At 39.4% G+C, this 27,957-nt stretch overlaps 1 protein-coding gene and 1 pseudogene across 2 annotated transcripts in view; one reads left to right on the forward strand and one right to left on the reverse strand.

The window, feature by feature from the left end:
* Window positions 1-2,365: 2,365 nt before the first annotated feature.
* LOC131190547 (splicing factor ESS-2 homolog) lies at window positions 2,366-8,000 on the forward strand (annotated as a pseudogene).
* An 81-nt stretch (window positions 8,001-8,081) lies between these two features.
* The window catches only part of LOC131192460 (CD209 antigen-like protein C), a 36,780-nt gene continuing 16,904 nt past the window's right edge, over window positions 8,082-27,957 (reverse strand). Inside the window, exons 3-9 of one of the 2 annotated variants that reach the window (XM_058171626.1) lie at window positions 22,849-22,938; window positions 21,826-21,951; window positions 19,600-19,662; window positions 17,469-17,558; window positions 15,539-15,714; window positions 15,076-15,179; window positions 8,082-11,375 (exon numbers count right to left, since the gene is read on the reverse strand). In XM_058171626.1, the coding sequence (XP_058027609.1) occupies window positions 11,243-11,375; window positions 15,076-15,179; window positions 15,539-15,714; window positions 17,469-17,558; window positions 19,600-19,662; window positions 21,826-21,951; window positions 22,849-22,938 (782 nt within the window). In that variant the 3' untranslated portion in view covers window positions 8,082-11,242. The remainder of the gene's footprint in view (window positions 11,376-15,075; window positions 15,180-15,538; window positions 15,715-17,468; window positions 17,559-19,599; window positions 19,663-21,825; window positions 21,952-22,848; window positions 22,939-27,957) is intronic. The other variant, XM_058171627.1, reaches the window with a different exon arrangement.

Raw genomic sequence — 27,957 nt, forward strand, 5'->3', positions numbered from 1 at the left:
CATCTTGGTCAAACAATGATTGGTGCCTTAAAAGGATATTGGATTTCCATACTTCTTTTTTCCAATCATTTTTAGAATAATTTATTATTAATTTCTTTTCAGCTATTAGGAACCTATGGATTGATAAGTATGAAGACACTATGTAAATTTTCTTGAATTCTTAGCAAAAAGAATTTTAAGTACAAGTTTAAAGACTTTTTTAAAAATGTGAAAGGGAATAAACAGCAAAAGAGTTACTTAGAACTTTGATTTTGGAAGGTTACAAACAGATTAAGGGTCCATGAGGACTGGAAATAAGTTTTGGGATTAATTAAAATAATTCTTCCTGTAGGAAAATACTTTAGTTTTACTGGTGGGATTCAGCCAGTTCGCACCACTTCGGGAGAACCGGTTGTTAACTTTCTGAGCAATTTGGTGAACTGGTTGTTGGAAGAGATCATTAGGGCAGAGAACCAGTTGTTAAATTTCTTAAATTCCCACCACTGTTTAGTTTGGAATTCATGTAAAAAAATAATAGGATGGGACTTTGAAGGTTGGACACTAGAGGGAACTAGAAGGAATGAAAGATTAAAATTAAAGGAGAATAGCACTTAAATTTGATTTATTAATTCAGAATGGAGCAAAATATTTTAAGACTATATATTTTTTTTAACTGTAGACCCAGAGGTTAATTGTGCTAATCTCTATACTGTGTTTAAAAGCTGTTATGGAAGAGGAATATTTTTTACCAGAGAAGTCTGAGGCTGAAAAAGTGACAGTCTATAAGAATAAGAAAAAGAGGTTACACTAAACTAAAATTGTTTATTTTTGTGATGAAATGGGGCATCATTTCTTTGTATACCGTATATACTCGAATATAAGCCGATCCGAGTATAAGCCGAGGTCCCCAATTTTACCCCAAAAACTGGGGTAAACTGGGGACTCGAGTATAAGCCGAGGGTGGGAAATGAGGCACCTACCGGTTGGGGAAACCCTCCCTCCCTCAGCTGAGAAGGCTGGCGGCTCCCCCGCCCCGCCCTCTCACTGCACCGGCAGGGCTTCCCCGCGCCGTCCGGTAAAATGTGAAAAAAAGAAAAAAAAAAACCTCGAGTATAAGCCGTATATACTCGAGTATAAGCCGAGGGGCTTAAAAAAAAAAAACTCGAGTATAAGCCGTATAGACCCGAGTATAAGCCGAGGGGACGTTTTTCAGCACAAAAAACGTGCTGAAAAACTCGGCTTATACTCGAGTATATACGGTATTCCTTTTCTTTTTCTTTACAATTTTTCTTTCTTTTCTATTTTTTTCCTTTTCTGAAATTTCTGCTTCTCTTTTTCTTTTAGTTTGCTTTTTATAATTGTGATTGCAATTTTTAATAAAATTACTATCAAAAACCTCTAGTCTGCTTATATCAGTCAATCTTTATTACAGTCATAGGCTAGAATAAAAGTTAAACTTTGGCACAAAATAAATCAGTAGAGCAGAACTGGACAGGATATAGTAATGTATTACAACTGATGGTGAAATCAATAGTTTACCTATATGAATGAGACAGCTTGAGCCTAGTGGTCAGAAAAATTAAATATTATACACTAACATTGCTGACATAAGATTGCTTGAGAAAGACATTTCCTATGAAGAATCTTCTTAGCTGCAAAGTCTCACAAATGTAGCTATAACTGTCTCATTCAAAAACTTTCATTTATTCTGTATCCCTTTCCCAGATACATAGACAAATATACACATTAGAAAGTGAGACATAATATACAGGTAGTCCTTGACTTATGACCATAATTGAGTCCAAAATTTCTGTTGCTAAGTGAAATAGTTGTTAAATGAATTTTACCCACTTTACCAGCTTTCTTGCCACAGTTTTTAAGTGAATTATTGCAGTCGTTAAGGTAGTAACATGGTAACCAATCTGGCTTTCCCATTTACATTATTTGTCAGAAAGTTGCAAAAGGTGATGACATGACTCCAGGGCACTTCAACCATCATAAATATGAATCTGTTGCCAAGTGTCTGAATTTTGATCATGTGACCATAGAATTGCTGCAACAGTCATAAGTGTGAAAAACCATTATAAGTCATTATTTTCAGTGCTGTTGTAACTTCAGATGGTCACTAAACGAAGTGTTATAAGTCGAGGACTACCTGTACTTTTACTCCTTTTAATCTTGGACTTATGGTCAAGATAATATATATGTCCCAGGCAGGTAGTGTTTCCACGTATAGGCCCTTTTCTTACCTAACGTTTTGCAAATTATTTTAGCTAATATATAATGATCGATGGCAAGCTGACATATTGCAGAGCGAAACAACAGCTTCTAGTTTCAGATTTATTTATAAGAATGCCATAGGGCAGGGGTCCCCAATCCCCGGGCCATGGCCCACTATTGGGCCTTCGGCCATTCAGAACCAGGCTATGGAAGTGGCGGGTGAGTGCATGGCCACGTGCTCCATTTGTGCAAGGGTCGGGTGCCCATACCGACGGCTCATGCAAATTGCACTTGCCCGCCATTCGCTTAGAACTATCCTCCCCTCCCTGCAGTCTGCAAAGTCAGAAAAGTTGAGGCGTTTTGCCATAGGGCTCAAAAGTAGAAGTATTTTGTGATCAGCCATGCCCATCTTGGAAGCCATTTTGTTAACAGATAAACGTTCACAGTAACCTCTGCAGATCACAGGTGACATAGTCTTAAAATACAAATTATTTCCACCAGCTTAATTACTGATTATTGCTACAATACAGGGAACACAAACTCTGGCATACTTAAATATGTCGTTTCCTTATTAATCTCAAGTAATCTTGTATAAAATTGCAGCCTAAATGCACCATAGAAACAGGAAGGAGGGGAATGTTTTCTGCAGTTGTTTAGAACATGAGAAACTTAGAGATTAGAAGCATTTTGTGATATGGTCACAAAATAAATCCAGTTTCCTTTAAGGATGCTAAAATCCTTAACAGTATTTATCTCGACCAGTATTTCCTGTGATTGCAGTTAGTATCTAATTCATGGAAGGGACCTTGGATGTCTTCTAGCCCAATCCCCTACCCAAGACAAGGGGTCCATCCAGGACAACTGGTTGTCTAATCCTTTCTTGAAAACCTCCAGCAATGGAACATCCACAACTCTAGAAGGCAAGCTGTTCTTCAAATATCCTTTATAAAAAACTCTGGCCAGTTAATAGTAAATATTGAGGATTAGTCATAAGTAAGATCAGAAATCCCCAAACATTTGGCAACTGCGTACATTTTGAGAATCATCTGATACCTTCATTCATCTCAAGCACTGAAAATTTCCCTAAAATCCCAAGTGCTATATATAGTTTACATAAGACTTGGAGTGTCTGACATTTTGTATTTTTAGTACTGTAGACTATCAGAATATAAAGTACAAAATAATAGGAAAATAGGTGAGGAAAAGGGGAAGAAGAGAAAGTGTAGGATAAAGGGGAAAAGAAAAAAGTATTGACTTCTGATTCTTTTTGGCACAGTACAATAAGATAATAACATATAACCTCAACTTTTTATTTTTATATAATAATATATATTAGCCGTTTCTATAACAAACTTACCTAATCATCAAAACCCAAAATCACATTTCATTTTTTTCCATCGCAAGTCCAAAGTTCAAAAGTGGTTTCCAAAGAAATAAAATTAATTGTATTGTCTTTAATCAAAGCAGTCAATTTCACCATCTCTGCTAACTCTTATCAACTTTTGGAGCCATTCATCTCCATGTATAAAACATTCTTGCTGCTGTCAACATATATAATATCAAAGTTCCATTTTCCCCCAAATTCTTCATTCATTAGGCCTAAAAGAAAAGTCTCTGGTTTTACCTTTAAATTCACTTTAAGAATTTCCTGTATTAAGATGTGATTTCTACTCCAATATTTCAATTCTTTGTTACCATTAATGATAAAAAGTTCCTTATTTACATTTACATTTCCAACATTCATTTGAAGTACCTTTATACATTCTTGACAACAGATCTTGAGTGTCATATATTAGGGTGCCTCCCACTCCCAGAGGAAAAAGTAATTGTAGGTAAACTCAGGTATCGCAGAAATGTAATTTTCAGCATGACACCTCTCGTTTATAACAATGGATACTGCATGAATGTGACACAGAAAAAACCTTAGATTACAAAATAATCCAATTTGGTTAAGTCAGTCTACCCATCAGTTGCTAACCACTGACATCAGAAATACAAATATGCAATAGGTAGAGTGCCTTTAGGGACTTAGCATAGTATCTACACAGGAATCAGCAGTAATAATCTTGCTAATATTCATGACCGATGTGATTGTTTGTTTCTGATTCTTCTCTGACAGTGTCCCATCCAGCATAACTTTTCCCATGCCTATTCACATTGCATTGAATAAATGTTAATTACTTAATACTTCAGGTGGTCAAAACTGGACCACAGACAATTCTTAAGTATTATTTATACATTTGTTTGATAATCTTTATTAGATATCTTTCAAATATCCAGAATGTCAAAACAAATCTAAAAATTTTTAAGAGGAATTTGTTGTACTTAAAAAACAAATATAAAACCAGCAGAAAAACAATGAAAACCCAACATTTTATAAAACAAATATAAAAACTTACATAATACAATAAGAACTCTATTACTTGATATGGGACCTGAAAATATTAATGTCATCATGTCAAACTCAGCACTAAGAAAATTTAGGTAGAGGATAAAAATGTCTTTGTAACCTTAATTTATAAAAAGGTTTCGTGGGGCGTCATGGAGCCTCCGGGGGACCCAGCGGGGTTCGGCCCAGGCACTGGTGCCCATCCAGGCCGAGGTTTCCGCCGTAGCTCTGCGGAAGGAGGCGCCCCAGGAAGCCCCCAAGTGCCCCAAGAGGGTCCTGGACGAGGATTCCTACATTCAGAGCCTGAAAAAAATCATCCAGAGGGATTTTTTCCCCTGATGTCGAGAAGCTGTGTGGCCAGAAGGAATACCTGGAGGCTGAAGAGAGCGGCAATTTGGAGAAGATGAGACAGATAGCCATCAAGTTTGGCTCCTCCCTGGGCAAAGCTGCCAGAGATACTCCTGGACCTTATGTCACCCCGGCAACCTTTGAAACCCCCGAAGTTCACCCCGGTGATCCTTTCGTGTTGAGTAAGCCCAAGTTCACCGTGAAATCTCTAGATGAAGGAGAAACGGAGGAGGAAGAAAACAAAGACTCCCTGCCCTGTTTGGACAACTTCTTGGCCAAACACACCAGCGAGGATAATGCTTCCTTTGAGCAGATCATGGAAGTGGCCAAAGAGAAGGAGAAAGCGAAGCATTATTGGCTTTACGAAGCCGAAGAGGAATTCGCCCAGCGGCATCAGAAGCAGCTAGCTCTCCTGTCGCTGGAGGAGCATCAGGCCCTGGGGAGTGGCAAAACCGGAGTAGAGACGTGGGAATACAAGGCAAAGAAAGAAAGGTTCCCCTCACACATATAAGCTAATCATTCCCAACTCTAGGGGGCGGTGCTCATCTCTTTTTCAAAGTCAAAGAGCCAGCACTGTCCGAAGACGTCTCCATGGTCATGTGGCCAGCATGACTAAACATCAAAGGTACACGGAATGCTGTTACCTTCCCACCAAAGGTGGTCCCTATTTTTCTAGCTGCATTTTTTACATGCTTTCGAACTGCTGGGTTGGCAGAAGCTGAGACAAGTAACAGGAGCTCACCCCATTATGCGACACTAGGGATTCGAACCGCTGAACTGCCGACCTTTCGATCGACAGTATTCATCAGTTATCTCAATAACTCAGTATTCCATCCAACAATGAGGGCATTGACAGGAGCACAAACCAAATTTTCCAAAAGTCCTCTGGAATCTAGAAGAATCTATTGGTGCCCAGAGATGGACATTCAAATAGATTTTCCATTTCACTGGAGGGAAAACTTTTGACAGTATAAATTTCACCATGAAATGTTCTGAACATGACAGAGAGGTAACTGTTGGTTCAGATTAGCTTTCTCCTGATTGCAGGGATTGGCTAAGGGGACTAGAGATAAGATTTGTATATGATGGGATTTCCAACCTGCAAGGCCAAAGGCCCAATATATCTCAGAGGGATATGGTTAGAGAAAGCTGAACTACAGAATTTTAAGACAATTTTAAGGGCCTCTGGTGGCTCAGACTGCTAAGACAGTCTGTTATTAACACAGCTGCTTGCAATTACTGCAGGTTCAAGTCCCACCAGGCCCAAGGTTGACTTCCATCCTTTATAAGGTAGGTAAAATGAGGACCCAGATTGTTGGGGGCAATAAGTTGACTTTGTATATAATATACAAATGGATGAAGACTATTGCTTAACATAGTGTAAGTTGTCCTGAGTCTTCGGAGAAGGGTGGGATATAAATGCAAATAAAAAAAAAAACTACCTGAAAGAGAGGCTTCATTGATGAAATTTAATACAATGGTATGCTACAAGTTTGTCATATACACATGTACATCTACCTGTTTCTGATTGGTAATGGAGTTTCAAATGAACCAAAAGAAATGCTAAAATGATGAATTGACTGTTGGTTTCTATTTTTGCCATTTTTATGGTAAAATAGAAACTGAAATATTTCCCAGAAACAAATGTACAATGTATGTGAAAAAATTGCAACTTATACAATTTTTGCTGCCATAATCAATTTCTGTGAGAGATCTGGAAATATGCCAAGACTTCTTCTTGGCAAAAACAACTTGAACATTTTCTTGCCCAAATTTACCATCATGGTGTGTGGTTGTTCTAGTTGTGTGCCTTCTCTCCTGCTTACTTTTGCATCTACAAGAGTATCCAGTTACTACAGAGTCAAAACAGCCATTAACATCTTGTCCCACACCTTCTTGCAAGTCAAGCTCTTATGGTACTTATTATGATCTCCAATCTTAGTAGAATATGTACTAGAGTCCCTTTTGGTATGCGAGATCTCACTATGACAGAATCAACCCCTTGTTTGTTTCTTAGTTATATTTATTTCCCATCTTTCCGTAAGAAATTCAAAGGGACATATTTATCACTCTCCTTCCATGAACTTGAACCAATCCTAATTCATATCTTTAATCACTACCCTATACAAGTAATCCTTGATTTACAACAGTTCTTTTAATGAATGTTCAAAGTTACAATGGCACTGAAAAATTTGATTTATGACCTTTTTTCACAGTTACAACCTTTGCAGCATCTCCATGACCATGTGATTAAAATTCAGATGCTTGGCAACTGGTTCATATTTATGACGGTTGCAATGTCCTTAAGTCATATGATCACCATTTGCGACCTTCTGACGAGCAAAGTCAATGCGGAAGCCAGATTCAATTCACAACCATCTTACTAACTTAACAAATGCAATGATGCACTTAACAACTGTGGCAAGAAAAGTTGTAAAATGAGGCAAATTCACGTAACAAATGTTTCACATAGCAACAGAAATGCTGGGTTCAGTGGTGGTTGTAACTCAAGGACTACCTGTACTATAATGGCACTGTAACACTGCTACTCAATGTTCACAATGAATAGGGTGTACAATATTAATTGTGGTTAAAACTTGTGCACAAACAATGTGGAGTGCTGGACAAATACTATGCCGGCATGGAATTCTGGAGGTACTAGTTCAAAAATTCTGATAGGCATAAAGTGGGGAAAGCTGCAGTTAGGTAGTAGCTAATTTCTGTTTTAAAATATGAGCAGCTAGATGGCAGCATGACTGCATTTCCTGGTGGTTATGCAACTTCATTGCCCTCAGGTTATTTCATTATTACTTCTCTCTAGACTTCATACATCAGCCAGTTTTCTATTGAGAGAAAGCAAGAGACAGTTAAGCAAGTATGCAAGATAGATCAGCAATCTAGAAAAACGCGATGAGCAAATGAGAGTAATTGAGAGATCAATGCAGCAAAAACTTAATGCAGTAATGAGTGAGAAATGCAAGTTAAGTGGGAGAAAGATTAGATAGATGGATGGATGGATGGATGGATGGATAGATAGATAGATAGATAGATAGATAGATAGATAGATAGATAGATAGATGGATGGATGGATGGATGGATGGATGGGTGGGTGGGTGGATGGGTGGGTGGGTGGGTGGGTGGTGGGTGGATGGATGGATGGATGGATGGATGGATGGATGGATGGATGGATGGATAGGTAGGTAGGTAGGTAGGTATAGAATGAAGTAGACATGTGAGCAAGATAACAAAGATAAGCAAGTGAGAGTGAATGTTGGAAGGGACAGTGAAAAAGCAAGTGATAGAGATAGTCTGTCAGTTATCCTTGGGATCAGTGGTTGCTTCTTGGTAAAATAAAAGAGATTTGTTGGAAAGAATTTGTTCCATAGGTTGGACTAATGAAAACCACATCTTTTGTTTGGAGTAAAATCTTGCTTTATTAAATGCACAGTGTTGGAGGGAAGCAACAACTTGACCTACCTAGTTGAGAATGAAAGCTGCACATGCATACAGAGTCAGGTTGCAAATTCATGATATATGAAAGAAAGTTTTACAAAGGTTGAGTGTTCTACAAAGGCTGATAAAATTCATTTTACTTGCTTATCACTAATTCTTGCTTCTATCTGTTGTCTAGCTAGCTTATCCCACATCCTTGTTTGTTCCCAGCTCAAGCAACTGGAACTGGACTTTGAGGGTTGGGGAAGCACAGCCTTGCTCAGGCTAATTGTAACCATTCTTCCTTCATGTTTTTGACTATTAGGACAGAGCAAATTATGCTGGCATTGATCTGTGCAGTTCAGAGACTAGAAGGAAATATATTAAACTGGACAACTTGATATGCCCAGAGACTGGTGCAGCTTTTAGCTCTAGTAGGTTACAAGATATTTAAACATATCAAATTATTGATCATGATACCTGATTTATCTAGAGTTTGGTAACAGATAATGGAGCTATTACCTGGTAGGTTTCTTGGAGTTCTTCCTGGAGATACCTGATTTTTAACTAAGGATATTAATCTAGAGAATCTCTTTAGAGTAGGAAAGTTATCTAAAAGTACATTCCAGAGACTTGGTTGTGGAACCAACAAGAATGGTTTTGATTAACAAATATGCATGTTCTTATGTGGTGAATCCCTATATTCTGATCCAGATCAGGAGTGAACTTAGAACATCTGATAAATTCATCCTGTGCCTGGAAGCCATTTTGTTTTCCAATATACATTCAAAGCTGAAATACTTCTATATGGTATGTAACAGTTACAGTACTTATTTAGGTTATGTGGAATAAAAATGCAATTAACTAAAATCTTCATGTTCCATAAAACTGGAATGGAACTTTGGGGAGTATAATTATATTGTTCTATGACAGAGCTGTTAAACACTCTAGTTTTATAGCACAGTCTCTCCCAATACTGCTTATTTCCAAATAAATGGAACACTTTTACTTAGGAGTTAGCGCTATTGAACTAAGATTTAGTTTTGTGTAAATATATGTGAGAATACATTGATTTGGATTGAACCTTTGTTACATAAAGATAATACTCTTTAAATCAGCTCACAGATTAGTTGAATGTCCTTTTTTGTCAAATGTGAAGTAAAAACTAAAAGATTAATTTAAAAATACTACCAAAGAATATGAAAGAATGAACTACTCTATTAAACTATTGAGAAAGAAATAGTTTCAGAATATGCATAGAAAAGCATAAGGAGAGCAAACCCTGACTATAAAAATATAAATCAAGTGACTTGCATATTTCCCATGCAAAATCATGAAAACATTCATACAGTGGAGATTTTGAAAGTAAATTTGCTTTTTCCCCCTCAAAACCAACAGCAATGTATCTTACCGCTGAGCTGCTATCTATGCAGAGAAAAAAACATAATAGCATGTTTAAACTAAAATAATTACTCCCTTTCAATATTATTATTGTTTTGATTTCCATTGTTTTCTAAAGACCTCCTAAAAAAAGAATAGACTGATGATTACTGGCATTTGAGAGTAGAGTGGAGCAGAGAGTTTAGTACTGTACAACCTCCTTTCTTTTGGGTTTGCCTTTACATCAGCCTTCCCCCAAAGTGTGTCGTTTCTTGAATTCCCCAGTCTGCAAGATTTTAGAAGCTAAAGTCTACAGATTTGCAAGGTGCCCAAGTTGGCAATCAGTGCTTCACAGTATCGCTGCTTCTTTTTCTGTCTTGAGGATATATTTAAACACGCACCTCCAAAAATTGCATCTTGCATTCCCCACTCCACTTTCACTACCACCTTGCAATTGAGCCTGAGAAGCAGCTTAATGAGTGCTTGTACAAGTGAGGTGGAAGAAGTGGGCTATGTAGATGGTAGGGGAATGCTAGGGCAGTTCTCAAGAATGGAAAATGTGTGTGACCCTAGAGGCTAAAAGCATGGGTGAAATCCAGCAGGTTCTGACAGGTTCTGGAGAACCAGTAGTGGAAATTTTGAGTAGTTCGGAGAACTGGCAAATACCACCTCTGGCTGGCCCCAGAGTGGGGTGGGAATGGAGATTTTGCAGTATTCTTCCCCTGTCACCAAGCCATGCCTACCAAGCCACACCCACAGAACCGGTAGTAAAAAAATTGGATTTCACCCCTGGCTAAAAGTTATATAATTAACTTATATAACTTTTAAGGGGGTGGGGGAAATCTTCAATATTTCACACACAACTAAAACTCAAACTTGAAGAACAAGCTGATGAGTGGCTTTTTTGGGCAGCCGGACCATTTCAAGTTCTAAAAGTTTTATCTTGGTTTTTATACAAGGAATCATACTTTCTGAATATTAACTATGAGTTTTGTTTGGGGAATTTTGCTGAAACTAATGTGTTCATTGCCTTGACTATTATCATGTGACATTCATGAATAATTAGGATTGTAGCTGCACCATTTTAAACACACTGGGTAGATGGTCTCTGTCAGAGTGCCCCATTATTATAGGCCACTGGAGGGCAGGAATTGACAATGTTTCTATGGACCAAAGTGCCTATTATATTAATATATTAATTTAACATGTCTAATTTTTGTTATTTATGAAGAAACTAGAGGAAAGTATACCTGTTGCTCTGCCCCTAATTTTATATGGATGATTATGTGAACTATGAGGAATATGGATCAGCTGCAGAGAAGGAACTATTTCATCATACAATTATCTATACATTTTGATATGGGCAAATACAGAATTGTGCATCACAATATGAATTTATAAGAACATGCTAACTTCTGCTGGTTATTAAGCATCTTCAGTACATAACTGATTATATAAAACCTGTATCAGGAGCACACAACTAAAAGAATTGTTTCAGCAGATCAATTTCTTTTTGCAAATCCACCTGTTGTGAGCAGAACACACAGCAGATGCCCATGTCCCATTGGGATGCATGATCCCACAGTCCTTGTTCTCATCCTTGCTTGGCTCTCCTCGATTCCAAAAACTAGAAAGAAAATAACAGAGAATTTAAGATTAACATGTAATCATCTATATTTTTATGAATTTGCTATATTATTCATGCGTTCTACCTTGAGATTATGACCTAGTGTTTTTCATCTTCATTTTAAAATAATTATTAGCATGGTATTAATGACATATGGAATAGAATATAAGTGGTATCTTCTATATGGATGAGTTTGCTAATTATGTAGCTCATGTGGCCAGAGTCCCTCTTTCTGCTCTGCAGTTCTGGGGAAGAGAGGGGATATTCAGCAACTAAGAAGTATTGTCCACTTTTCTCTCAAGAGCCAAGGTGACAGAAGAGAAGTATGGACAGGCACCTGGCATTTACAAATTTTGACCTGGTTTCTAAATCAAGCAAAAATATTCAACACATGAGAAATTTGGTGAATGGGATGTACACAAACTTACTGAACCTCATCTAACTGAAAGATAGGGTTTATTTTACTGGGGGGAAATGGATTTTATCAAGTATGGGGAAGGATAGCATAGCACAGCACAGCACAGCACAGCACAGCACAGCACAGCACAGCATAGCATAGCATAGCTTTATTGGCCAAGTGTGATTAGATACACAAGGAATTTGTCTTTGGTACATATGCTCTCAGTGTACATAAAAAGACAAGATACATTTGTCAAGAGTCATAAGATACAACACTTAGTGATAGTCATAGGGTACAAATAAGTCATCAAATCATACTAGGAAGCAATCAATATCAATAAAAATCGTAAGGATGCAAGCAACAAAGTCACAGTCATGCAGTCATAAGTGGGAGGAGATGGGTGATAGGAACGATGAGAAGATTAATAGTAATAGTAATGCATCCTTAGTGAATAGTTTGACAGTGTTGAGGGAATCATGTGTTTAGCAGACTGATGGCATTCGGGGGAAAACTGTGAGGGCATCCTAGACCAAAACCAAAACACTAAATCCAAAAACACTAGAGAAATATTGGAAGCTTGGCATTCAGACAAATCAGCTGTCAGTAAACACATAGAAATAAAGACACAATATAAAGCTAAGAAGGAAAAAAGTGGGGGGGGCAAACATATCTACTCCAGCAACCAACATCCACAAAAGCATGGATTAACACTGACAAACAAGCAGAAAACTACCCTAATCAACCACACCCCACCAACACACACACACACACACACACATAAGGAACAAGACTTATTAGCACTGAATGATGTTCCCATTTGGTTAATAAAATCTCTGCAAGCAAATAATCAAACTCAGAGAACACCAGTGAGTTCACCGTGTTTGATCTGCAGTCATTTTGTGGTTCCCTTCTACTCTAAGATTTTTCAAACAGACTAGAGTGATTGGTCTCATTCGAGACAATGACGAATCCGCATATAGACGAGAGGTCGAACGACTAGCCTTGTGGTGCAACCAAAACAATCTGGAACTGAACACACTCAAAACCGTAGAAATGGTGGTAGACTTTAGGAGAAACCCTTCCATACTTCCACCTCTCACAATACTAGACAACACAGTATCAACAGTAGAAACCTTCAAATTTCTAGGTTCTATCATATCGCAAGATCTAAAATGGACAGCTAACATCAAAAACATCATTAAAAAAGGACAACAAAGAATGTTCTTTCTGCGCAAACTCAGTAAGCTCAAACTGCCCAAGGAACTGCTGATTCAGTTCTATAGAGGAATTATTGAGTCTGTCATTTGCACCTCTATAACTAACTGGTTCGGTTCTGCAACCCAACAAGAAAAACACAGACTTCAGAGGATAATTAGAACTGCAGAAAAATTAATTGCTACCAACATGCCTTCCATTGAGGACCTGTATACTGCACGAATCAAGAAGAGAGCCGTGAAAATATTTACAGACCCCTAGCATCCTGGACATAAACTGTTTCAACTCCTACCCTCAAAACGACGCTATAGAGCACTGCACACCAGAACAACTAGACACAAGAACAGTTTTTTCCCGAAGGCCATCACGCTGCTAAACAAATAATTCCATCAACACTGTCAAACTATTTACTGAATCTGCACTACTATTAATCTTCTCATAGTTCCCATCACCAATCTCTGAAATATTTTTTGGACAAGATTGGAGAATGTAAAAAGTTTTTAATTAGCAAACACATAGTGTCACTGTTAACTTTGCTTAACTACTGTATGTAACTTTTCTTTCTGGTCCATATCATTGATAGTTCCTGTTATATACTTTGACAGTCTTCCCAGCTGATTAACTAATTCTTGCAGTCAAGTTAAAGAAAAAAAAGCTACTTCAGACTCCTCACATTTTATTTTTATAGTAATTTTATTAAAAATTACAATTACAAAGATCAAAAACGAATACATTTTTAAAAAAAGAAAAGAATAAAAATAAAAATGCAGAAAAAATACAAAATACAAAAGCAAAAATAAGAATACAGTAAAGGGGAAGCAAAGAAACATATAAAGAAATGACTTCCCCCTTCATCACAAGTATAACTGTATAACTGTCTGGTTCGGTTCTGCAACCCAACAAGAAAGACACAGACTTCAGAGGATAATTAGAACTGCAGAAAAAATAATTGCTACCAACCTGCCTTCCATTGAGGACCTGTATACTGCACGAATCAAGAAGAGGGCCGTGAAAATATTTACAGATCCCTCACATCCAGGACATAAACTGTTTCAACTCCTACCCTCAAAACGACGCTATAGAGCACTGCACACCAGAACAACTAGACACAAGAACAGTTTTTCCCCGAAGGCCATCACTCTGCTAAACAAATAATTCCATCAACACTGTCAAACTATTTACTGAATCTGCACTACTATTAATCTTCTCATAGTTCCCATCACCAATCTCTTTCCATTTATGACTGTATGACTTGTTAACTTGTTGCTGGCAATCCTTATGATTTATATTGATCATCAATTGTGTTGTGAATGTTTTACCTTGATGAACGTATCTTTTCTTTTATGTACACTGAGAGCATATGCACCAAGACAAATTCCTTGTGTGTCCAATCACACTTGGCCAATAAAAATTCTATTTTATTCTATTCTATTCTAGAGATGATGTTCATTTGAACCCAAAGAACCCAAACAAACTCATTCAAAGGAAACAGATATTTTGGTATTCCTATTCCATTTAATTTAGTCTCAATATTTCACCCTGACTTGTTATTTTGTCTTCACTGTTTCCTGGTGGAACACATCTTTTCTGGGTCAAAAAGACTATACCAAAAAGCTGTGTCATCTTGTTGCTACCTGTGGGCATTTTGCCATCTTTGCTGAGCAACTAGTATATTAATTATTTTCCTATTGTTTTGAATATTTCTAAAGGCACACTTACTATAATTCTGGGCACTTTTCACCAACCAGGACTCATTCTGAGCTTTAGCTTTCACACACCATCTCTGCAGTTCCACATCACTCATATTCTCCCTTCCATCTCCTTTATATGTCCTTTTAAAAAAAAATTGTGTAGCCCCAAGTTTCCTGCTGTCCTACATTTTTTCCTCATAGGGATTGTGTACAAATATATTTTCAAGTTCTCTTTTTTTATAGAAGATCCCACATATTTTGAGTTCCTTTTCTTCATAAATTTCCAAATCTGTGGAATCCTATTATTTTTTTCCCCTGAGCTTATTAAAATTTGTTTTCTGAAGCATGGGACTTAAAAAAGAAAAAAAAAGAAAAACATCCAAAATATACTCACCTTGTACTGACTAGCATACCACTGTCTTTCCACTTCCACTGTCCTTCTAAATCACTTACACCCAGCCAATAGTCAACTTCATTGAGGTTATTTGTCAGAAAACCCTGAAACAAAAAAGTATAGGCCAATCAGCTTGACATAAATACTTGGGAAAATTCTGGAAAAGAGAAGTGTAGGATTTGTGAACACCTAAATATGAACAAAGTGATTACTATAAACCAGAATAAATTTGTCAAAAACAGATCATGCCAGAGGAACCATATATCCCTCTTCGATAAAGTGACTAAACATGTGGACATAGTAAGGCATTTGACAAAGCAGAACACAAATTACATCTTGATAAGGTGGAAAAATATGGGATAGACAGTACCACCACCAGATGTATTCACAATTGGCTGACCAACCACATCCAGCATTTCTTAATGGAATTACATCAACATGGAAGGAAACATGCAGGACTTACCTGTTCTTCATCAGATGAAATGCTAACCAGATATGCCTTACGATTAATACAATTCCACAAGGCATTAGTCCAGTTTGTCTTTTCAGTTGAAAAGTAGTAACAATATTTCCTCTGATGCTTCCAACTGTAGGGGCATGAAGAATCAATTGTGATGTTTCCCCGGCTGCAGACAGATTCTACAAGCAAATATGATAGAAGCCTCTATTAGTCTGCAATAGTGTTTAGAAATTGCTGAGATCACATAGGCATATGAAATTAACAGTTCAAGTGGGCAGAACGCAAACAGTATTGTGCAAAAGTCTTAGGCCACTACCTGTTTTGTCATTTTAGAAAAGTTTTAATGACCAGCCATGATTATTTTTTGGCCTTGAATACCACATCTTTAACATCCCATTTGTTTGTTGATTTCCCGTTGAGAGTGGCCTTGCTGATGTAAAAGTATTTATTTATTTATTTATTTATTTGATTTCTATACCGCCCTTCTCCCAAAGGACTCAGGGCGGTTTCCAGCCAGATAAAACATAGATATACATATAATATAAAATTTAAAAATATGTTAAAAAACTAATTCAATTTGGCCGAATTTAAAATTTAAAAATAAAAAAATAATAAACCCCAATTAAAATTACTAATTATTTCAAGCCAGCCCTGCGCGGTAGAATAAATATGTCTTCAACTCGCGACGAAAAGTCCAGAGGTCAGGAAGTTGTCGTAATCCTGGAGGAAGCTCATTCCAGAGGGCAGGTGCCCCCACAGAGAAGGCTCTCCCCCGGGGGTCGCCAGTCGACATTGTTTGACTGACGGCACCCTGAGGAAGCCCTCCCTATGGGAGCGCACAGGTAGATGGGAGGCTATAGGTGGCAGCAGGCGGTCCCGTAAATAACCCGGTCCTAAGCCATGGAGCGCTTTAAAGGTGGTAACCAACACCTTGAATTGCACCCGGAAGACTACAGGAAGCCAGTGCAGCTTGCGCAGAGAGATGCTATATGGGAGCCTCGAGTTGCTCCCTCTATCACCCGCGCAGCTGCGTTCTGGATCAGCTGGAGCCTCCGGGTGCTCTTCAAGGGGAGCCCCATGTAGAGAGCATTGCAGTAGTCAAAGCAAAGTATGCTTTTGTGTCTGTCAAATTCTGTGAACTTTGATATTTTTACTGGAATGATGTAATTGAAAGTTGATCTTATTAGCAAGCTTCCAATGAATTACAGTTGTACATCATGTGTCTGTACTGTATGTAATGCTCAAGCATGTGTTACACAAACCTGGTGTAATAGAACTTTTTGCACAGCAGTCATTTTGGCATCAAATAGTAGGACACATACTGGTGTTAACAATAGCAATATTTAGGGTTCCATTCCATTTAAGTTTAAGTCAGGTGAGTGCTGTTGCTCAAGTGTAAGGGAGGTCACACTAAATACTTGCCACTATAGTCTATAGAAGCTGTTTTTCTGCTTTTTCCTGTTTTTGAATACTACATACAAATTTCCTGCATTTTCTGGCTGTATTTTAATAAAGAGACTGAGACATATACATCTTTTTACAGCTTTGAAATATATCATGGACAGAATCATGTGGAAGTTTCAGTTGCCTGAAAGAACCCAATACCCCCCACCCCAAAAGGACCTAAAAATAATGTATGAAAAGAGTAGTGCTAAGCAACTCTACTCTCCATATTCCTAAAGGCCTTGTCTAGGAACCTTCACTTTCTCTAATCTAGTGTAGATTTCAGATGTTCAGAACAGAACCTGGACAGGGTGATTCTTTCCCAATACAATGTTAAACAGCAAAGGAAACTTTGTGACTGAAAATATGTTTGTTATATGCATTTTACTTGCCTTCCTGACTATTTCTGATATTCACATTTTCCAACCAGGATGACCCATTTCCCATTTAAAAGAATTCAGATCTAGAACTTTTTAAAGAGGTATCTTACCTAAAATGTCCTCAGTTTCACTGAGCCTATTACTTGAATATTGTTCAGCCATCAATTGTGTTGTTTTAACATAATCCAGGTCTTTCATCACTAAAAGACAAATCAAAATGCTGACAGAGATGTCATGAGAATAAGTCATCTATTGCTCAGGTCAGTAACATGGTGGTCAAGAATTCCTGAGCTGCCTCCAACTCTGGGCTAAGCAAAATCAGATTGAAATCCCCCAACATAAGCCTGGGAAACTTACCACCAGAATCAAGCACCTCTAGTACGGAGGTTGCTCCGTAGCAGAGAGTTTGATATATACAAGTAGCAATTCCATCTGATCTCTATGGTCCAACTTCCCAAACAGAGTTCCAAATCCAGTTATCTGTGAAACAGAGACCTGGAAGCCTCCACAGTCTCCTGGATGACTATGGTCATATCCCTATTTCTACCCCATAGTCTTGGCTGATGTCATGCCTGAAAAGTGGGCCACATTTCTGAGAGGGTGACTCCCTTCTGCATCCAGCCAGATTTCAGTGATATATGTCAAATTCACACTGTCATCCATGATTATATTGTATCATGGATAATAACAGCCTTATTACAGACCAACCTGACATCCAACAGCAGCCTGTGAAACCAGCGACCACTAAAGCTATGAAGACCAGGCTCAAGAACAGAATATATGTGGTCTTTAGCAGTTGGGGTCTATTAGCAATTTCATCCTAAAATTGCTGTCTAGTTTGATCTTTGGTCTCCTTTACAAGATAATTAAAGATATAAAATATTAAACAGACACAGTGAGCTACCTTTCATGAACTTCTTTGAGTAGTTTAGTTTAGGTTTTGGTTCTCTAGTTCCTCTAAAATTGCTAAGTCCGATGAAGAAAGATGAGACAAAACATGGACTAATATCAATTATATTTTGTAGGCAATCTTTTATTATGATGACCATCCAAATTTGTGGTCCAAATACCTATGCAACAGAGGAAGTTGACCAGTGTTCTGGTCAAATTCAATTTGAAATTGAAACAGTGTACTGCTTATGATTGGCACTGGAATGCCAAATTTGGAAATACTAAAGCAAAAAAAAAAGTAATTGTATTGTGTGATCTGGGAAACAAATGAAGGAGAAGAGCCACTTATCCATGTTTGCCAATCCAATGCTTTCTTCAATGCTAAGACAGTTTCATTGTAACTGAAACGATGCCTATATACATAGATATCACCAGATGGAAAACTCAGAACTTAAATTAACTACATTATTAATAACAAAGTAGAAGAGCTTAATTATAACAATAAATATGTGGTTATACACTCCTGGGAACAGATCATGAACTGCTCTTGAGCAAGTTCCAGTTCAAATTGAAGCAAAAGAACAAAGCCAATCAGTTTCCCCTATATGATCTGAAGCATATTCCCATCATTTTCTAAGCAATCATCAGGAATCACTTTGAAGTCCTGAACCTAATTAATATGAAAGCAGAGTAAGCATGGAATGAAGTCAAAGATGTTGTTAAGGATGCACATGAAAGGAGACTGCCAAAGGTCACAAAACAAAATAAACTGGATGTCAGAACAAACAATAAAATTTGCCAAGAAGAAAAGAGAAGCCAACCCCAAGAACTGCAAAGATCTCAGGAGTGATCTATAAAGTCACCAAAGGTGTAGAAAGACATGGGGAAACAAGCAAACTTGTCCCCCCCCAAAAAAAATCTACAAATTCAGAAGAAGGTTATGATTTCAAATTGGTATGTTAAAGAATATCATTGGGCACAGAGAGTAACTAATTTAAAGATCAAACAAAGAAGGAAGGATTATACTGTAAAGTAGATAGGTCAAAATCCAAGATATTTTAGTTTAGAAGATATTTCCTTCTTTTAAAAAAAACTTCTAGTACTAGAAGATGAAGGTAGATCAGTGATTATGCTTGATTATGCACACAAACAACAACTAGAGACAGAACCATAGCAGAAAGAAGTTGAATATACTTATAGACCAAGAGTGACTATGTCCCTTAGCAGTTTGGGGCCTGCAGCCGATCCATTAGCAAATTCATATTAAAAGTGCCATCAAGTCTAGGTTTTGTGCCATTCTCAAGACAATTAAAGACATACAGTATAAATATTTAAAGGCATAGGGCTTACTTTTTGCAAACTTCTCTGAGTTGTTTAGGTTTAAGTTTTCTATCTTCTCTGAAATTTCTGAGTCTGAAGAAGAAAATGAGACAAAATGTGGCATTTTTGTTTTTTTACTGCACTCCAAAATAATCTTTGTTTAGAAATTGTTACAGCATTAAAATTATCATTATAGATGTTAAACTAAGCCACACAATCCTGTGAAAAACCACAGTTCCTTTTGAGAGCTGAAGAGAGGTACCACATTCATAGCCTTATAGGCAGTGAAGAACCATTTTGGATCTGAAACTAAAGCACCTCCCTGTTTTATTTAATACTAACAAGATTTAATCAAAATTATATAAAACTTATAATAAATACAACAGAATTGTTTAATAACTTAAAAATTAAGTAATTTCAGTACTGAACTTGATTAAGTTCTGTTAAAATCTTTGTTGTTCAGAATTCCTTTTAAATTTCTTTCAGCAACTCATCAAATTTTGACCATCAGATAATGCATTCCACGAAGATTTACATTACATAAACTTTACTTCTTCTATATTGTATTGATAGGTATATTATAACCTTTGGTTGTAATGTTGTATTGTTCAATTTTTGAGACCTGTCTAATTCTTCATGACCCATTAACCAGAACTGTCTGTGAGTAATTGAGTACTTGTAAGCTCTTCCAACCACCTTGTCTTCTGTTAGTTTTTTTTTCTATGGCATTCATTTTTCTAAGCCTCGAGCCTCTACTCCAATTACTTAAACTGTGCACGTCCAAATTAGGCTGTAGAATTTCCAATGGGCCCTCTGATTTTACTTCATCTAATACTAAATGATTTGTTCTTTTTGTGATACAAAGTGTTGTCAGCAATTTTCTCCATCCCAACAATTCAAAGGCAGTTACTTTTCTTTGTTCAGCCTTTATGAAGGTACAGCTTTCAGAACCATAAACTCACCTGGAAAATCAAGGCCTTGAGAATATGAATCTTATTTGTCAGTATGGCGTCTCTATCCTTTAAAACTATGCCTAATTTCCTCATAATTTTTCTCCTATGTAACAGATATCTCTCTATCCCAGGCTATAATTACCATCATTATCAATTTTTCAGTATAGGAAGATAAAAACCTGTTAACTATCACAATTTCTTCTCCAAACTATTTGCACTGGATTTTTTTATTCAGAAGTAGACTGGCTTTTGCATTATTTATTTCACCTTTATCCAAAGATACCTTAAGTTTTTCCTGCTTCTAATAATCATTCTGTGGGTGTGGCTTGGTGGGCGTGGCAGGGGAAGGATACTGTAAAATCTCCATTCCCACCCCACTCCAGGGGAAGATTACTGCAAAATCCCCATTTCCTCTCAATCAACTAGGACTTGGGAGGCTGAGAATAGATGGGGGCGGGACCAATCAGAATTTTTACTACCAGTTCTCTGAACTACTCAAAATTTCCGCTACCGGTTCTCCAAAACTGGTCAGAACCTGCTGAAACCCTCCTCTGGTACATTCTGAGTATTATACAAGCATACATAACATGTAGGTATATGTGAAGACCCTGCAGTGTCATGCAAGGTTACCAGTAAAACATCCAGGTATCCAGCTAAAACGAGCAGGCCATCTTGGGTAGGAGCAATATTGGAAATTGTGGGAGAAAGATAAATCACTTTAGAAATGAGAAAAAGATATTTTATACTGTGCAGGAGATGTCAGTAGTAAACCACTCCTATACCTAACCAAGAAAAAAACGGATAGACAATGTAAACATAATAGTGAACCTGCAACTTCCCAAACAATGAGCTGACTAAGAATTCTGGGAAGAAAATGGCTGATATTAAGTGACTGGAATAGATGGAATACTTCTTACTGACTGGGAAGAGAGCATTTTTGCCAGTAGAAAGTATTTGTTTTTTCTCCAGTTGAAAACCAATGAACCATTTTGAAAATCTACATTTTTAATCAAGTATTTTAAAAACAATTGAGAGAGTTAAAGCTGGGGAATGAGCAGGTTAAAGTCAAGAATCAGTCATTAGCAGCAGTTTTTAGGAACAAACCTGTTTAAGAGACATTTGGCTGCCTGGGTATATACATTTTATATCTCTTCCTATTAAGGAGATCCAACAGTCAGTGCATAGAGAAGCTAAAATGTACGTTTATGGTAGCTCACTGTTCAAGAAATTCTTCACTGTTACAAGTTCTCAGTTCTCATCCTTGGAATTCCTAACAATACTATTGATACCAGGGATCACTTACATTTCTCCAGGACCAAGAAAAAGAAAGTAATCCATGTTGCAAAACATATGGCTACTAGGACATAAAGAATGGGTATGTGAAGCTTTCTAGAATTATTCTCTTTTGCAGGTTTACAGATGGAAGGAGCTGTGGATGAGAAGATTAATGACAAGATTTACATTACACAAATTAATTTTGTGGAGCACAAAGATGCAAATTTATGTAGACAAACTTGTGCTCAACAATGCACTCTGTGGTCTCTTCCCAAAATCTCCAAAGCTTTAACCAAAGACTATCTACTATTGACCTCACCCCATTCCTAAGAGGTCTATAAGGGGCATGCATAAGAGCACCAGCGTGCCTACCATTCCTGTCCTAATGTTCCCTTTGATTGTATCCAATTTGTATGGTTATTTCATGCTTATACTTATATATACTGTTGTGTTTGACAAAATAAATAAATAAAAATAAAAAATAAAAAACGGGAAATGTTTCTTGAATTAAATAAAAGGTTGACTTTTTTTAGTAGAAGCAAAATATTTAAAAAATTTTTACATTTGAAACTGACTCAAAAAGGGATAAAGCCAATGTAGGCATTTGTAGATGCACTACAAAAGAAACCTATAAGGTTTTCCAGAAAGGCATGAAGCTTTAGACTTAAGTAGACCACCGCAAAGCTATAGAAGCTACAGCAGAATTTGTCTGATTTTTATACAGGTGCTAGTTAAAAGAGAAAGAGAGAAAAAGATCCTTGAGATTTTCAATAATCACGAAAATTCTGTAAGATGGTAACGTGGATTAGAATTCCTCTTCTGAAAAATAGCATTTGTTACAAGCCTCAGTACCCCCCATGTTATCTTTCTCTCCAAATCAGAAGTGTTAAACAGCCCTAAAAATAATTGTTATCAGAAGCTATTTAGGTATGATGTCTAAAACATTCTGGAAACTTTACAGTCTCTAAAATATTTCACCTCTAAAGCTTACTAAACAAAACCCTCCTTTCTTTAACAAATATTACTGTGGCTGCACTAAAAGAGACAATACCTTCTTTCTTTTCCATTGCTTTTGCCGGTAAAGATATTGTTACAGCACTACCATCATCATAATCATCATCATCCAAATGACTGGGTGAATCTAAACAGACAAAAAGAGTTGGTTAATTCTTAATCTTCCTAAGTACAGTACAAAGCAATCCACAGCCAATTCAATATGATTTCATTGATCGTAAATGTATTAGAAAAGCTGAATCACCCTTAATTAACCACCTAGTTATTTTAATAAGCAAGTTCTAATGAAAATTGCAGTCTAATTTTATTTAGTTGAAAAGATGTATTAGTGGTAGATACTTGTTTCATTGCTTCATGTTATTTTCATCTCACTGGCAATACCGCTACTTTGGGAATACAAACTGCTATGTCACCTCAATGTTGTCTCCTCCTTGGCAGCCTAGAATCTTTCTATGGTTTTTTTTTGTGTGTGTGATTTTCAACTTTCCACCCATTTCTCCACACAATTATACTGTATGCAGTTTTGTGGTTCAGTCTTCTGTCTTCTACAAAATTTCATTCTTGCTCTAAAATGCTTACATTATCTTTAAGTTATGATCCATGAATATAAAATGCTACAGTAAATATCTGTAATTGAAGATATAAATCAAATAGTTGTGCAAACATTAACATAGGGGAGTAACCAGAGTAGTTGGATGAAGCTTTATCACTGAATTTTGGATCTGGAGAGGAAAAAAGAATACAGTTGGCTAGGCATGCTACACTATTTCCATATTCAATGCAAAGTAAATTTAAGATGCTTCCACTGCTGTATTTGGGGCAGGGGGGACTATCACAAGTAGACATTTTAGACTACTGTGGAAGAAAAATGGTAGGTGGAGGTGGAAATGTAATTTGGATTTCCAGGAGGGAGGAAGCATTCCAGAGGACTAAGAGACAATGAAGTTTAGATAGTTTGTTTGGGAGAAAGAGGGTCAAGACAGCTCCTCCCTAGAACTTCTCAAAGCATATTTTTGTGAGCAAGTAGTTGCTTTAGTTTGGCAAGATTTCTGTCTATAAGTGAGGAATAATAAAGGAAACTGCTTACAGGTGTCCCTCTTGGGTTTTGGGGTCTGCCAACGCCTTGAGATTTGATCAGCAGTAATCCTCACAAGTTTCTGGCAATTAACCAGGCCTGGTTTATACATCTGCTAAGCTATTAATTAGGACTCAGCAAATATTGGAAACTTGGCCTGCTACTTTCTTCATCACATACTAATCCAAGTCATTTCTAAATAACAAAGAGAGCAAGAGATAGTACTATATATAGCCACTGTTTCAAGTTCTTTCTCAGTGTGAGATCTAATACTTCTGCCATCTATTCTTCACCTCCTCTGAATAATAGAAAAAAGATTTTAAAATATCCTACCAAGCTAGAGCTGTTTTTTTGCTGAGGTTCATGTCCTTCTAACCATGGCATAAAGATATCCTGCTGCTTTTAAAGGACATATTCTCTTATCCCATCCCACTTCAGAGGTAGTTTTAATTTGTATGTATCTTTCTGTTCCAAAATAGTGTTTCAGCTCTTCTCTTGATATATTTTGCTGTACAAATTATCTACTAGATTTCATTAAGCCTGATAGTAGACACAACCCTCCAGGGCCATCCTATGTTGGGTAACACAGGAGTCTGGTTATTTCAAACCTTTTTCACCAGGTCTCCAATCTCATGGGTCAATTCATAGAGCCAGTGACCTGCTGAATAGAGAACTGGATCTCTGAATCTTCTCTTGCCCTCTTACCCAGTCTTGGCAGTCTTAGAGGCCAGCACTGAACAAGGAAGCAAATCAATCAGAGGAGGGTTACTTGCCAGACCTATAAACTCATGGATCTGAAACCTAAAGAATTTGCTCGTCTCCTACTTCTCTTGTGCACCTTGTCTGGCTGACAGCTGATTACCTGGCTGCCAGGACTGGACAAAGTTGTTGGAAACTTCCCGCTAGGCTGAAAGTTGGGTTCAATCGGGCACTAAGCTTGGATTCATTGCCCAGCTGTAAGTGGCATGAGCTTGATCTCCTGTAAAATCCATTTTTTGGTCTTTCCCAGGGGAATGCAAGCAGTCTGGGGAAGATTCTTGTGACATAGGTAGAAGACAATAAAGTTGTTTATCTTAGCTATTTACAAGTGGCTCTGGTTGCTCGCGTCTGAGAAAGAAGCTTTTAAATACAGTTTTAACTGTCGGCTAAAAGAATACTAAGCTCATGTCAAAAGTAATCCCCCAAACAGCAGAAAGGCAGGGAGATAGTGTAATAAAGCAGAAGGAATTCCAGTAGGTTCTACGGCAACTTGTCACAGCCAACGCGCAACGGCCAATTAGCTGCAGCCAGCTCGCCAAAATACAATTCATCATGGGACAATTCACTCCAGGACAAGAGTTACACTAAGATTGAAGAAATAGTGGAATAGAATCATTAGAGAAAGAATGCTGAAGGAGGGACAAAATGAAATGTAAATGACAAAAATTAATGTTTAACTATTTTAAATAATTAAATTGAATTGTTGAATTGTCCTTCAGCGAGTTGTCTTGTGGCAATTTGGCTGTGGCAAGTTGTCCCATCCCAATTTCAGTGGACTAAACAGTAGCTCTTTTCCAGGCTACTTTTAATTTTGGGTTTAACAATCTTTCAAAACACCTCCAAACTTGTCTTTAAAAAACCTGCTAAAAAAAAAAACAACTGACAGGAGGGAGATGTGGCAGCTTGAACATTGGAAGATATGTGACAGTCAAAGTTGCTACCGGAATGGGAAATGAATTGCTGAAGCCACATGATATTGGTGGCATGACAATAGAAGGTACTGCATTAAACTTAATGAGTCAATTGGAATTAGGATGGATTTTCATCGCTTTGATATTTGTAATTGAAAGAAAGTCTTAATCTAAAGTTTGAAAATGTATTTTTTCCTTTATTTGTAATGCTTAAATAATTCCTAAAATTTGTAAAATATGATTGAAAGTGTGTTTGAAAATATCTATGTTAAGAGAAAGTTAAAGAAAAAGTTGTATTAGAGTAAATAAAAATCTAGAGCTTTAAAAAGGATATATACAAGAAGAAGAAGAAATATTCTATGAGGGCAACTTGGAGGGAGTGATGAGTTAATTGGAGCTAGTTGGAATTTTATTGGTCTGAGAGTGAACTTTAAAGTATTTATGCTAAGAGGAAGTTTAAAAAAGATGTATTAGAATGTTTTACTTTTAGAAATGTTTTTAAAGAAAAGATTTATGTTTTAAAATGGGTGAAAAAAATATTTTCCCTTTAAGAATCTGAATACAGTGAAATTGATTACTATAAATGGTGATAGTTTATAAGGATTATTAAATGCTTAGAACAGGGGTGTCCAAACTACGGCCCGCGGGCCAACTGCGGCCCGCGGGTCAGTTTTTATTGGCCCGCAGCAAATTCTCGGTGGACAGTGGGGTGCGGCCCCCGTCCTGGCCCCCAAGGAAGCCGCCGCTCGCCCGGTTGCAGATGCGGGGAGGCTCCGCTGAGGCTACCCCCGCCCACCCGGGGCTGCGGGCCGGCCATTCTGCCACTGGGCTGTAGGGGGCGCCCGGGACGCCCACGGCTCCAGCCCGGCCCACCAGACAGAGGAGGAGGCGGGCGGGCGGCAGAGCTTCCAGCGCTGCTCCGGGCGCCCTCGGCTCGCGCCCCCGCGCAGGGAGGGTCTCCGGGCGGGTCGGCAGAGCAGGGCTGGACGGGCGGGGAGGCGGAGGCGGAGGCGGAGGAGGATGGGAGGTTGAGCTGCTGAGTGGGCCCGCTGCAGGGCTGCCGAGGTCAGCGGGAGCAGGGCGCTTCTGCTCCCGGAGAACCTCTGGGTGGGGGCGGCGGGCGGGTTGTCCTCTCCAGCCACCGCCTCCCCTCCCAGCGATGCAGCTCAGTTGGTGGGAATGCCTGGTAAGGGGCGCAGCTGAGTTGGGGCTTGTCCGGGAAGCTGAGTGACCAAGGAGGCTCTGGGAGAGAGCCAAGAGACCCACCACCCACCCACCCACCCCCGCAGTGTTGCCACAGCTGGGAAGATGGCAACGCCGCCGCCCGGTTGCAGATGCGGGAGGCTCCGCTGAGGCGACCCCGCCCACCGGGGCTGCGGGCCGCCATTCCGCCACTGGGCTGTAGGCGCCGGGGCGCCCAGCTCCAGCCCGGCCCACCAGACAGAGGAGGAAGCGGGCGGGCGGCAGAGCTTCCGGCGCTGCTCCGGGCGCCCTCGGCTCGCAGCGCCGCGCAGGTAGGCTCTCCGGGCGGGTTGGCAGAGCAGGGCTGGACGGGCGGGGGAGTGGAGCGGAGGAGGATGGGAGGGTTGAGCTGGTGAGGGGGCCCGCTGCAGGGCTGCCGAGGTCAGCGGGAGCAGGGCGCTTCTGCTCCCCGGAGAACCTCTGGGTGGGGGGCGGCGAAGGCGGGTTGTCCCTCTCCAGCCACCGCCTCCCCCCCTCCCCCGGCGATGCAGCTCAGTTGGTGGGAATGCCTGGTAAGGGGGGGCGCAGCTGAGTTGGGGGCTTGTCCGGGAAGCTGAGTGACCAAGGAGGCTCTGGGAGGGAGCCGAAGAGACTCACCCCACCCACCCACCCACCCCCGCAGTGTTGCCACAGCTGGGAAGATGGCAACGCCACCGCTCGCCCGGTTGCAGATGCGGGGAGGCTCCGCTGAGGCGACCCCCGCCCACCCGGGGCTGCGGGCCGGCCATTCCGCCACTGGGCTGTAGGGGGCGCCCGGGACGCCCACGGCTCCAGCCCGGCCCACCAGACAGAGGAGGAGGCGGGCGGGCGGCAGAGCTTCCGGCGCTGCTCCGGGCGCCCTCGGCTCGCGGCGCCGCGCAGGTAGGCTCTCCGGGCGGGTCGGCAGAGCAGGGCTGGACGGGCGGGGGAGCGGAGCGGAGGAGGATGGGAGGGTTGAGCTGCTGAGTGGGCCCGCTGCGGGGCTGCCGAGGTCAGCGGGAGCAGGGCGCTTCTGCTCCCGGAGAACCTCTGGGTGGGGGCGGCGGGCGGGTTGTCCTCTCCAGCCACCGCCTCCCCTCCCAGCGATGCAGCTCAGTTGGTGGGAATCCCTCGACGCCTGGTGAGGGGGGGCGCAGCTGAGTTGGGGCCTTGTCCGGGAAGCTGAGTGACCAAGGAGGCT

Source organism: Ahaetulla prasina, chromosome 2 (assembly GCF_028640845.1).
Source record: "Ahaetulla prasina isolate Xishuangbanna chromosome 2, ASM2864084v1, whole genome shotgun sequence".
NCBI classification, from domain to species: domain Eukaryota; kingdom Metazoa; phylum Chordata; class Lepidosauria; order Squamata; family Colubridae; genus Ahaetulla; species Ahaetulla prasina.